Source organism: Manis pentadactyla, chromosome 19 (genome assembly GCF_030020395.1).
Source record: "Manis pentadactyla isolate mManPen7 chromosome 19, mManPen7.hap1, whole genome shotgun sequence".
NCBI classification, from domain to species: domain Eukaryota; kingdom Metazoa; phylum Chordata; class Mammalia; order Pholidota; family Manidae; genus Manis; species Manis pentadactyla.
The window spans coordinates 7,493,380-7,506,358 of record NC_080037.1 but is presented as its reverse complement, the minus strand read 5'-3'; the positions used below and the strand labels follow the sequence as shown (position 1 = coordinate 7,506,358).

Genomic DNA, 12,979 nt, shown 5'->3' with positions numbered 1-12,979 from the left:
CGCAGGTGGGGCTGCGAGGGGATCAGAATCAAGCACCCTCGCCCCTTAAGGGCTAGTCCCCATCCGAAAGCCGCTCTCTGACTGAGCTCAGGGACAGAACAAGTCCAGCAGGGCTCAGAGAGATGGGAGTGGGGAGAGAGGTGGCTCAGCCACCCCCTGCACAGGGGCCACAGCACCCACACTCCCGGCTGCAGAGGCCTTATTTAAGAGGCCTCACCAATCTAAGAAGGACCTGAGGTCAGAGGGGTTAAATGACCTGAGACGGGGCACCTGGAGAGTGGTGGATGTGAGGCCGTGGCCCTCCTCTGAGGAAGGAGTGGTGGACCCCGCCCTCTGCCCCTTTCCTCAGGGCACCTGAGCCCTGTCCCATCCCTCAGCCCATTTTTTCTGAATCTCTGTAGCCTTGACTTTAGGCAAAGCGCCCGCCTCCCCCACCTGCCCCCCCCCGTGACACAGGGTTCACACAGGGTGATGGGCATTCCCCCCCTAAAGCCTGGTGTCTGAGCCTGGGCCTGGGCACTGTGCTGAAGCTCGGAGGTGAGGGGTCCTTCCTCGCTCGCCCGCCCTTGGGGGCGGCTCGTCCTTCCTCCTCACCCACTCGCCGCTTTTGCTCTGTGAGCTGGTCAGCAGCCTTGTCTGTGGGCCAGTTCATTCTCAGGCCTCTTTCGGAGGCTGTGCTCAAAGCACGCAGAGCAAGAGAGAAATGGCCAAGGAGAGCTGGGGACACGCAGACTCCCCCAGAATGAAGCGCACGTGTTACAGGTGAGCAGGTGCCCTGCGGTGGCACAGGCATGCATGCACCATCCACCATCCGCACCGCCCGCCCGGTGCTCTAGATGAGGAAACCGAGGCCTGATTCCGGAACTTGTGCCCTTAACCGTTGTAAGACTAGTCTTACAATGAGGGCTGGCCAAACATACAGAAACACAAACAAAAGACAAAAAAATAGGACGGTGGAGGGGCCTGGAGGATGAGAGGCCACGGGTGAGCAAAACGAAAGCCACAGCGAGGTGTCGCCGGCCACTGTCCCCTACACCAGGCGCCCCTCAGGGTGTCTCCCCTGCCTCCTCCAACACGAGGTCTCCTAGGGACAGGGCCCTGTCAGTCTGGGGTCCTTCCTCCAGGCTGCTGGGCTGCTGACGCGACTGAACCAGACCAGGAAGGTGGAGGGGCCAGGCGGGGCGTGGGGCAGGCAGGGAGGAGCGCAGAGGGGCCAGCTCCTCGGGTTTCAGCGCAGGAGCTTCAGGTGTCTGGTGGGTTAAAAATACAGACGCCCCAACTCAGGGTCATTTGACACCAATGGCTGAGGCCTGTTAAGTCCAAGGGCCTGAAGGCAGGGGCCTACCGGGAAGGAACTGAGTGGAAGGCAGAGAACAAAGCTTCAGAGAGAAGGGGACAGGGAGTGGAGGGAAGGGGACACAGCTGCTGGGAGGGAAAGGGTGGCTCTGGAGGTCCACGGGCAAGGACAGGGGGCAGAAAGGGCGGAAGAGGCGTGGAAGCTGCAGAAGAGGATGAGGATGCGGAGCCAGCCTGGGTCACCATCCGGGCCCACCTCGGACCCTCGAAGGCATGAAAGGTCAGATTCATGATGGCACCGATCTAAGGTTCCAATGTCTCTGTCCAAATGTCCCCTCCCCCGGAGCAAGAAGTCAGGCGGGAAGCCGCGTAGGTCCTGAGCCCCCAGGCGGGCCTGCCCCCTCTCCGGGCCCTGAGGTCTCTTCAGCTGCAGCGTGCCCCACTTAGGCTAGCTCTGACCTCTCCTGCTCCAGTGACAGCTGTCTCTTTTGGACCCACTCCTGCCACATTTTTGAGATTCTCTGTGGCCTGCCTTGCCTAGCCAGGTAAGGTCCACCCCACAAAGTGTGGCAAAGGTATTCCTCTAGCAAAATTGCACGTCCTGCCTGGGTGCAAAATAAACACTGTCCCTCCAAAACCAGAGATGCCTCAGGGTGGGGCCAGAGGGCTTCTGACTCTGATCTGGTGAGATCTATGGGCTCACTCATGCCTCAGTGTACCTGTGCGTGGTAAGAGCCCTGGAGGGCCATGCAGAGGGTCCTGCCTTCCTAGGTACCCAGGGCCGAGCTCACCCAGGCTCCCTCACCTCCAAGCAGGGATCTGGGAAGTAGGAGCCCCAACTCTGCAACTCCACTTCGGCTCCCCGGTATGGGGTGTGGGGTACAGGGTGCGCAGAATTAATCAGCATCCTCCACTTAGCACAGGGCCCACCTCTTCATGGCTTCCCGGCATTCATTCATTCTTTCCCTAGTATTTAGACCTGATCCTCTTTACCTTGTCAAACATGTAGCAGTGTTGGTCACAGTTTGCTTTCCTTGGAATCCTTCAGCCTGGGGAACCTCCCTGCCCACTGTGCCCTAGGGAACAGAGTCCCAGTCCCGCAGATCAGAGCAGGGAGCGCAACAGGGGGCAGCAGCCCGGTGGCTGTGCGCTTCTCACCCGCGGCCCTGAGGGCAGAGAAACCCCCGGCCCCGCCCCTCTGCAGGCTGGCTGTGGGCAGCGCTCCTGGCCCGGCCCTGACCCTGCATTCCCAAGTTAGGAGTGTCGAGTGAAGCGAAGGAAACGGCCGGGGCTGAGCCAGGTTGCCTGTCCTGGACCAGGCTCCATTTCTTATTCAGGGAATGACCTCATCCTCGGTCCTGGTTCTTTAAAGGGAATGCAGGGGTCTCTTCCCTGCAGCCTGGATTGCAATTTTACTGCCTCTCTGCTCCACAGGATCAAAGAAACAGACTTCATCTAGAAGAGATTCCCAGTTTCAGGACCTAGGGTCCATACCGCCTTCGCCCCCCTTTTTTGTCCTATATTATGAATCTGACCTCCGGCCCACAATCCCTGATCCTCTCCACCCCTCATTCCTCTTCGCTGGGCACCCTCGCCCTCCGTCAGGATCCCTACGTCCCCTGCACATCCCCTCCCCCAGCCCCAGCTTCATTTACCTCCGACTCATCTGGTCTTATTTTTAGCTCTGGCTTTTTCCTTTCTTAATATGGCGATGAGCTCTCAGGCCGGCGTGGGGATGGGGGCTGAGGAGCCCTGGACTCCGGGGAGGGGGAGGGTCGCGGCCCCGCAGAGCTGCCCTGGCCGCAGGAGGTTACCCCTCGCCCCTGCCAGGCCCGAGACGTATTTAGACAGGACCGTGGGGCCAAGGGGTGCCAGCCTCAGGGGCAGCTCCGGTTCCCTCCCCGCCCCCTGCTCCTAGTCCGCCTCCTGACCCTTTTTCTCTTGGCTCTTGGGTAGTTTCTCCAGGACCCAGCAGTGTCCTCCGTCCCCTGCTCTGAGCTGCTCCCCACCCCACCCCCGCCGTGAGCCCCAAACTCGGGATCTGGGACCTGAGGGCCGCTCCTTACCCCAGCTAACCTCTCCTGGACCAGGAGAGCCGACCCAGACCCCACTTCCTCCATGAGTGCTGCCGATCGGATGGGGGCCAGAGCCGCACGCGGCCTGCCACTGGCACTGCTGCTGTTACTGGTGCTGGGGACACCCAAGGCTGGGGTGCGGGCAGAGGAAGGGCTGGACTTCCCCGAGTATGATGGTGTGGACCGCGTGGCCAACGTGAACATGAAGAACTACAAGAGCGTGTTCAAGAAGCACGAGGTGCTGGCGCTGCTCTACCATGAGCCCCCCGGGGACGACAAGGCCTCGCAAAGACAATTTGAGATGGAGGAGCTGATCTTGGAGGTGAGTGGTGGGCTCTGCAGGCGCCCCTTGCCTCTCTCTGCAACCCTCAGGCTGCAGTTCCATGCAGACTGCGGAGGGTAGGATCTGGGGCAAGCGCCAGTGCAGCAGGCTCCCTGTCCTGCCAGGACGCAAGTGGCATGTGGCCTTAGCCAAATGAGAAACAGAGACCCGGAGCCCAAAGGTACCACCGCAGTTTGGCAATTTTAGGAGGGCAGGGGTGGCAGGGAGAGAGGTGGTCCTCCCTGCACGTCAGGCTGGTAGTGCTGGGTTTGGCCAGGACTGAGGTGTCCTTGGAAGGGGGGCAAGAAAGGAAGGAGAGGGGCTTCAGGGGAGGGTGACTGCAGGGCCACACACTGCACCCCTACCCAAGCATGCCCTCTCCGCATACACTTCAGGGTCTGCACCCCAAAAAGATCCAAACTGAGCAAAATGTAAATGCCATTGACATCTTATTTGCATGTCACTTATTTCACAACTAAAGGCTTCACAGGGGCCGCCCTGCCTCCCACTGGCCCCCCAGTCCCCTCTCTCTGTCCTCCTCTCTAATTCCCTATCAGCCCCCACGAGGCCAGGCTGGATGCCTGACTGGGAAGTCCCTGTGCTTGGAGGAGGCTTCCAAATGCCTTCCCCACCTCCTCTTTGTGGGAAGATTCTTCTCACCCCCAAGCTGACCTCAGGCCCCAAGGAGAGGGGTGCTGTTACAACAAGAAAAGAGCCTGTTTGGGGGTGACTGGGAGGTGTGGCCGTGCACACCCCTCCGGAGCCCGGCTGTGGTGGAGTTCCTCATCCAAGCTTCTGCAGCCCCTCCTCTAGCTCGGCTATGCGGATAGGCCTCGGCCTGCCCAGAGCTTAGGGTATTTCAGGGCAAGAGACCAGGGCCGCAGGCTGTCGTTCCTGCGTGCCCCCGCCGGCTGCTGGAACCGCCGTCTGATTAATGAGCCGAGTATTTTTATCCTGAGTGCTCGGCATCCCTGGCCATCTACCTGCCAACCGCCTCCCTTCCCTGTCCTCCTGAGAATCTGGGCACCGTGGTCTGCGTTGGGTGCAGCCTGCATCGGGGTCGGGAGCCCCGCTGGGAGGCTGCTGGGGACAGGGACCTAGCATGTGACTATCCATAGCCTGGGGACAGGCTGAGGTAGTGAACGAAAGGGAAAGTCCAGCCTGCACAGGGAGAGCCAGCCTGTGTCACCTGTAGTCTCTGTCAGCCTCCCTGCCTCGGCAGGTGATGAGTGGTGGCCACAGTGACCTCTAGTCTCAGCTCTCTGGCTTCCCCACTCCTCAAGCAACACGGCCAGACCGCCTCTCATCCTCCAAAGTTCTTCCCATTGGGGGTCACTAGAAGATTCCAGGGACTTCCCATGTCACCCCACACTGGGCCCGGTCTTCGGTCAGGATGGAGTGCAGGGCGCAGCCCTGAGCGCGGGAAGGGCCTCGGTCACTCCCAAGCCAGAGTCCTTAGCTGCCCTGAGGAGCGGGGAGGGGTCTTGTTCACAGTGCCTTTAAGGTAAACAGAATAAGCACGCTGTAAGTGAGCAATAAAGGTTTGGGGATTAACATTGAACTAAAGACCAACAGGGCACAGGGAAAGTGGGGATGTCCTGGACCCTTGGCAGCATCAAGGTCAACCCTTATGTTTCCTGAATCCCTTGAAGGCATGAGATGGGGAATAGGGGTTACTAAGAATAGCAGGGGCTGATTGCAATCCTCACCCTGCCTCCAGTTAGCAGCCCAAGTCCTAGAAGACAAGGGTGTCGGCTTCGGGCTGGTGGACTCTGAGAAGGACGCGGCTGTAGCCAAGAAACTAGGTAAGGGACGCGTTGGGGACAGGAGAGGAGGGGGCGGGAGCCTCGGGGGGACCCAGGCCGGAGGAAGGGCGGCAGCTCCTGTAGGGGCTCGGGCCTCCAGGGCGCTATGCTGAAAGTGGGGAGAAAATATGAAATCGGGAGGGTCATGTCTGGGGCTCCAGCCTCTCCTTTACGCCTTATAGAGGCTCAAGTCCCAGGACGGGGTGAGGGCAGGTGGCCAGGGCTAGGTGCTGGAGGAAAGGGGAAATAGGGACACAGGTGGGACTGGAGGGGCATCTGCAAACCCTTTCATGGCCACCCCTCCCCCAGCCCGCCACGGCCAGGGGGGTCTAGCCTGGCCACCAGGGAGCAGCACGGGCTTGAGGCCAGACTCTGGGTGTGGATAGGGGAGGGGGTCGGTCCTGGGGCTGGTAACAGCCAGCGTTACAGGGCTGTCAGGGAATTAGGGCCCCGAGTCCTCAGAGGCCTCAGAAATGTCCCTGTAGTTATAGCAGCCAGAGAGCCTGTACTCCCCCTGCCCTCCCCTAACGCCACCACCTGGGGAGCCCCTGGGGCCAGGTTAGCTTAGGGAGCTAAACCCAGGGGCACAGACACCAGGGGCGCAGGGGCAGTGAGGTGGGCGGGGCCCGGGAGGGAGGTGGGGCTGTGGGTCCAGCGGGATTGCGGACTGGCCCCTGGGGTCTGCGGGAAGGTGGGGGCCACGGCTCACCTGTGGCTCCTTCCCCAGGACTCACCGAAGAGGACAGCATCTACGTGTTCAAGGGAGACGAAGTCATTGAGTACGATGGCGAGCTTTCAGCCGACACCCTGGTGGAGTTTCTGCTCGATGTGAGGACCCCCCGGGTCTCGGGGCCTTGCTTGAAGGCTTCAGACCCCCACACGGTTCCAACCTTACACCACACTGGCCGCAGGGAGCCCCTGCCCCTTCCCCAGCCCTGTCTCCCCACCCGTCTCCCTACTTCGGAGTGAGGACAGAAACTCACTGTTTCCTCCATGTCCCTGGTTTTCCAGGTCCTAGAGGACCCCGTGGAACTGATCGAGGGCGAGCGGGAGCTGCAGGCATTTGAGAATATCGAGGATGAGATCAAACTCATTGGCTACTTCAAGAACAAGGACTCAGAGCGTGCGTAACCTCAGCCTGCAGGGTGCCCTGCCCGGACCCTCATTTTACCTGCCCTTCCTCCCCACTTCACCGGCTGCCCCCTAACTACCCTGGCCCTGGTCACTGCCCTGACCGCTCTAAGGGCATCCCACACCGGCCCCCCGACTATATTTAACCCCTCAGAGGCCTAAAGTGGGTGGGTCTCTGCATGAAGACCCTGCCAAAAAGAAGTGGAGAGAGACAAAGGGGAAGCCATTCCCTGGCAGACCCTGGTCCCCAGACACTAACTCTGTGCCCCCCTGCCCCCCAGATTACAAAGCCTACGAGGATGCGGCAGAGGAGTTTCATCCGTACATACCCTTCTTCGCCACCTTCGACAGCAAGGTTCTCCTCCCTGGGCTCTGTAGGGCCTCCCTCACTCCCCTCACCTGCCCTCCAGATCTCCCCCAGAATCTGTGGGGGAGCGGGGCCCTCCCCACACACGACACTCCCTGCTCCCCACCACCTCAGGCCTTTCCTGCCCCAAAGGTGTTATTTTATTGAACCCACTCCTCTCGAGTCCAGCCAAAGCCCAGAGATGCTAAGACATCTGTCCATGGTCACAGTGAGAGCAACAAGGGCCCAGCTTGTCTGACTCTCTTGCTAATGAAATCTGCCCCCCCACAATACTGCTTCTCACCCTGATCCCGCACCCCTGCTCCACTCCACCCCGCCCCCTCCCCCCCAGGTGGCCAAGAAGCTGACCCTGAAGCTCAATGAGATCGATTTCTATGAGGCCTTCATGGAAGAGCCTGTGACCATCCCAGACAAGCCCAATAGCGAAGAGGAGATTGTCCGCTTCGTGGAGGAGCACAGGAGGTGGGCCCCGGGCAGCCCTCTGGGCAGGGGGGGCCCTGTCTCTGGGCTGGGGCTCCCACCTGTGAGATGCACCAGGGGGTCTCAGCCCACCGGAGACTGGTCTCACCTGCAGATGAATGCACTTCCGGGTGCCCGTGCTCACATATACGCTGACCATTTCCCACAGTATTTTGCACCCTATTTAGCCCCGAGCTCCACACACAGAAGGTCCTTCATAAATGTGTGTTCACTGTGATGTGTATGTGACAAGGGTTGTGTGAGTGTGGTCTGCCAGCAACTGTGAGGTGCCCTCCGACCCTCTTACTGTATTTACTCCTTCATCAGCCTCAGCGGCAGGGCTTCCACAGCTAGTGGGTGTTGGAACTGGGCTCTCCCTGATCCACTCTGCACTCTTTCTCAGACATTGCCCTGCCCCTGGAGAGGTGCTCTGCAAGGGTGGAGGGGTTGGCGAGGTAGGGGGAGGCTGTCTGTCAATGTCGGGAGATATGCCTGCTTGGGGAGGCGCTACTGGTATTTGGTGGTAGAGGCCAGAGGCGCTGCTCAGCATCTACAGTGGATACAGGACCGCCCCCCAAAACTAAGGTTGAGAGGCCCTGCCTGCACTCTTACTCTGTCCTCTTCTGCCACGGACTCCACTGGAAAGACCCACTCATCAGCGTCAACATTACTGCTCTCACACTGTCCCACTAGACTATGGGCCCCCCATCAGCGCAGCAACATGCAACTCTCTGCGCCCAGCACCTCGCCCGGTGCTTGGAACACCCCCCACACTCAGTTGAATGACAAGTGAATGAATATTGTTCTTACCTATCTCCCAAAGGTCTCTTGCAGTCCCTTGCCTGCCCTCTGCTCCCACCTGCTTTATCCACGCAACAACTGGGCCTGGTGCTCAGAGCGCAAACTTTGCTACACGGAGTGGTTCTGGGCCTCAAGCTGTCTGTGCCTGCGGCATGACCCACAGGACAGCTCTGCTGCGGGGATCCGCTGCCAGGGGGCACCCTTCTTGCCCACTGAGTAGTGACTCTGTCTCTTCTAGGTCAACCTTGAGGAAACTGAAGCCTGAGAGTATGTATGAGACCTGGGTGAGTGACCCCAGGTGGGGCCAGGCCCTCGGGGGCATGGGTGGCTGAAGACTGGAGTCCTAGAAACATCCCACCCCTGCTGTTGCACAAGCCTCGCTTGCAGGAAAGACGGTGCACCAGCAAAGGTCGAGGGGCTCTGTTCCGAAGAGTGTGTCAGGGATTGGGAGACACAGACAAGGGCAGAGCCCCAAGCTCTGAGGCTAGAGCGTCGGCTAGAGGTGGCGTGGGCGCCCCGGAGCTGAAGGGGCAGTGTCACTTGCAAGAGTGAAACCACCACAGGGTATGCCTGACCCAGGCGCTGGATTTCCACACAACTTAGGTTCAAGGCCGACCTAGGGTCTGTTCTAGGACCTATACTTCAGGGAGAACAGTTAAGGCCCTCCCCTTCCCCGACAGGAGGACGACATGGATGGCATCCACATCGTGGCCTTTGCAGAGGAAGCTGACCCTGGTGAGGGAGGGGTACTGGACTGGAGGGGGGAGGGTCCTCAGTGGGGGGGAGACCGGGGTGTTTGCTAGAGCACAGGCTTCCTTTGGGAGGCCTTCCTGGGAGAGGCCAGTGCTCCCTACGTGTGGAATGGGGGGAGGCGTGGAAAGAGCCTTAGGCTCTGGTGTCCTCTGCGTCCCTTTCCTCTGCACCCCACCTCACACTTCCCACTTGTGTCCCCTTCAAGATGGTTATGAATTCTTAGAGATTCTCAAGTCTGTGGCCCAAGAGAACACTGATAACCCTGATCTTAGCATCATCTGGATCGACCCTGACGACTTCCCCCTGGTAAGAGGTGACGCTGGGGGGCTGCTGTCCGAGGAGGGGCCTTTCTCAGGGAGAGCTTGCTCCTGAGCCCCTCCAGGTCTCTGCTGGGCGCCCTGCAAGGCCGTGCCTGTCGCAGCCCTGCGGGCACCAGGGCATCCTGAGAAGGGGAAACAGGATGGGAAGTGAGTCACACGGGACACTGCGCACGACTCCCGGAGCAGGGCTGGGCAGGGAGCTCATGCGGCCAAGGCTGACTCCTTCTAGAGAAAACCAGAGTTTAGGGGAGCACATGGGCGCATTAACCCCACAGGGGGGCATACACAATCACAGAGGCAAAGTACAGAGCGTCCGTGTCTCGGGGAACGGCTCAGCTCCCGGCTGAATCCCAACCCCTAGTAGTTGCTGCTGAAAGAGAGGGAACAAACAGCAAGGGCAGGAACATCGGCGATCAGCAGGGGGAACCACCCTAGCTCAGAGATGTAGAAACTGAGGGCCTGTGAAAAGCGTCTTGCCCAGAGTCACAGGGTCACTCAGTAGCAGACCCAGGATCAGAACAGGGGTTTTCTGGCTAGTGTTCCTGGAAAGGAAGGGCCAACGTCTCCAGCCGACCTTCGGGATCATTTCCGGGGCTTCTCCCCTTTAACTGCTGAGCTCTGCCCATTCCCCTCAGGCCCTAAGCTGGGCTTCCTGCCTCCATCCCTGGGCGGCCCCTCACTCTCACTCCCGGACTCATGCGCTCCGGGCTCCATCCATCCAGTTGCCGCATGTGGTCTCTCCACAGCTGGTTCCGTACTGGGAGAAGACGTTTGACATCGACCTGTCAGCCCCGCAGATAGGAGTCGTCAATGTCACTGACGTGAGTTCCCTCCCCTCACACCCTGCTGGCCCCCAGCTCTGCTTCCCAGCAGAAAGAGCTCTCCTAGGACTGAGCCCTTCCCAGAGGAATTAGACACGCCCGGTCTCACGGCTGGATAGAGGGAGATGCACACCCGGAATGCACCCCATTCTCCACCTGTTGGAATCAGCTGCTCATCCCTCAAGGCCCCGTTCAAATCTTCTCTTCTCCATGAAGTTTCTCCAGATCTCCCATTTGGAGTCATTCTCCTCTTGGCACTCCCCATGCCCGTTTGGCATTAAGAACGTGGCTTTTCTATGGTTATATGTGTTTCATGGCTGTCTCTACCAATAACTTTTTGAGGTCAGAAATCTTCTCATTCATTCTCATGGAAAAGTTAGTGCAAAAGGTCAAAAGTAGGAAAATGAATATCAGGTTCGGGAAAAGGCAAGGAGGTTCTTTTGGTTTTTAATGGCTTCCTAGTCTAGAGCTCTCTGGGGATGGTGCTGGAAAAGCAGGTTAGGGAAAGACTTGACTGTTGAAGAGCTGCGGACTCTACTCTCCAAGTCCTGAGGAGCCACTGGTTGTTTTACATCAAGGGCGGGCCGAGATGTCTGTTCGGGGAAGCCTGGCGTGGCGAGAACATGGCAGAAAGCCTGAAGGGAGAAGTCTAGTGGCCAGTGCATCCTTTGTGTGTAGCCCCACCGTGACTATTCGAGAACCTAGACCTTCACCTGGACAGTTTCCCTGGCCCCTGACCTGAAGGGAAGGGGCAGGGATGTAGGGAAGGACGTAGAGTCCGGGGAGTCGGAGGACAGGTCCAGAGACCTGAGTCGGGCTTAGCGCGGGTCCCCCATCTGTGCCATGTTGCAGGCGGACAGCATATGGATGGAGATGGATGATGAGGAGGACCTGCCTTCCACTGAGGAGCTGGAAGACTGGCTGGAGGATGTGCTGGAGGGCGAGATCAACACAGAGGACGATGACGAGGATGAGGACGATGACTAGTTGCTGTGGCAACCGTCTCCCAGCCCTGCCTGCTCGCCTCCTGCTCCCTGCTCCCTCCCTGTTCTTCCCTGAGCCCCTCCAGGGACACCAAGTCATTCTCTGCCGTAGGGCCTGCTGGGGTCTATATACTGGGTGCTGAGACTGACCCCCTCACCTGCTGCAGGAAAGAGCTGCTTTTCCCCACACATCTGCCCAGCCATCTTGCCGGACCTCCGTTACCTGTCCCACACTGTCCCTGGGTCTGTTACTTGTTTCTTCCATCACCCCCTGCACTTTGTCAGTCTCCTCTGCAGTATCTAGGGGCTCCTGTCGCTCTTCTGTTCCCTCCCCCTGTGCACACTCACCCCCAGCTCTCTCAAACCCTCGATCCTTTGTCCTGTCCCTGGCCAGGAAAAAGGGGAGGGCACTGCGTTCGGGGCTGTATCTCAGCAATCTCTCATTAATGTACTTGGATCAAACGAGAGACCTCAATAAAGCATTGGGGCAGCATGAGCAAGTGTCCTATGCTGAGGGAGACAGCCAGAGGATGGAGCATTTAGGTGTGGGGGCCTCGTTAGGAGATTGTGATAGGAGGGGGGCTGGGCTCCCTCCAGACATTATTCCAGAGAAATTCTTTATCTGCAGCAAGTCAACAAGCCTTTGCTGGACACACAATGTTCGTCCAGTCCCGCTGGGAGGCTCTGGGGAACAGAGAGTGCTGAGCCTGTCCCTGCTCTTGAGCTGATTAGCCTCACTGGGAAGTCAAGACAAGCACACTAAACAATTGAAGAAAAATACAAAGCAATATGTAATTAAGTGATTATGTGCTGCTGATAGGGCCCTCCCTGCAGCTCTTGAGCAGTCAAGACAGAGCCCAAAGAACTCTGCCTCCGCCTTCCAGGAGGGCGCCCCTCCTGTGGGTCGCTCCTCAGGGTTCACGCTGCCCTCTCCCTGTCCACCACCATTCGAGTGCCCAGCTCTTAACTTACATGGCCATCCTCCCAACTAGACCGCGAGCCCCTTGAAAGCAGGAACCCAGGCCTTTTCCAAATCAGTCCCTAATAAATGAGGGCTAACAGAATGGGTTAAGAGAGAGATCACAGCGGGATCCGGTGTCGTCACAAAGGAAGTTGGCATTTTCTAGCCCTTAAATGAAGAGTTCAACTTGACTGGGGGCACAGGAATCAGGAGGGGACATTTCCGTGGGTGGAAACATCGGAAGCACTGGCAGAATCTTGGGGGCACAGAAGAGACCAGACAGGTGGGAAGACAAGTCTGAGTGGCCGGCTGTGAGGTGGGGCGGGCACAATGGCGCCGGGTTGTGGAGGCGTCTGAATGTAATCCTGTGAGCTGGGGAGGAAGGTGAACTTTAATCTGGTGCTGGTGAGCCGGATGGCTGGAGGGAGGGGAGTGCAGCTGGGAGAACTTGCACCCAGTTCTCGGAGAGCTTGGCCCTGGATATGGGAACAGAGCAGAGACTGCTGAGTTTTGCACACTCAGGATCCCCAGACCTGGACCTGCTGGAGTCCCTGGTGGGAAGATCTAGAGTCTCTCCAGCAGAGCCCAGGCAGGCATATGTGTCCTGGAGTCAGGATGGGGGAACCAAGCAACTGCACAAGTCCGTAACTAATAGACACTAGGGTTTTCATGGATCAGGTTTAATGGTGCTGCTAGGTGATGGAGAGGACTTTTAAGACCTGAGGTCACAGAAGCATTCACCCTCCCGACAAATCCAGGAAGTGCTCCTAGAGGCAGCAGCAGGAGTGTAGAGTAGAAACATGCCTTCTTCCACCACGTACCCACTTAACAGTTACATAGTATGGGCACCTGGCAATACAATAATGTGGGGAGCTTACTGTCAAA

The 12,979-nt window shown here is 58.7% G+C and overlaps 1 protein-coding gene across 1 annotated transcript; it reads left to right on the top strand.

The window, feature by feature from the left end:
* Positions 1 to 1,395: 1,395 nt before the first annotated feature.
* On the top strand, positions 1,396 to 11,629 carry CASQ1 (calsequestrin 1). Its single transcript, XM_036922720.2, has 12 exons — positions 1,396 to 1,576; positions 3,387 to 3,693; positions 5,414 to 5,498; positions 6,226 to 6,326; positions 6,510 to 6,621; positions 6,911 to 6,984; positions 7,328 to 7,458; positions 8,495 to 8,540; positions 8,937 to 8,991; positions 9,215 to 9,315; positions 10,076 to 10,150; positions 11,003 to 11,629. The coding sequence occupies exons 1-12, from the start codon at positions 1,512 to 1,514 to the stop codon at positions 11,135 to 11,137; spliced, it is 1,287 nt and encodes a 428-aa protein (XP_036778615.2). The 5' UTR covers positions 1,396 to 1,511; the 3' UTR covers positions 11,138 to 11,629.
* Positions 11,630 to 12,979: the final 1,350 nt, after the last annotated feature.

Excerpts from the sequence above, each read along its gene's own strand:
- CASQ1 (XM_036922720.2), top strand. The coding sequence starts at position 1,512 with ATGAGGATGCGGAGCCAGCCTGGGTCACCATCCGGGCCCACCTCGGAC. Across the intron at positions 8,992-9,214 it reads TGCAGAGGAAGCTGACCCTG|ATGGTTATGAATTCTTAGAG; the intron begins GTGAGGGAGGGG and ends GTCCCCTTCAAG. Across the intron at positions 10,151-11,002 it reads GAGTCGTCAATGTCACTGAC|GCGGACAGCATATGGATGGA; the intron begins GTGAGTTCCCTC and ends GCCATGTTGCAG.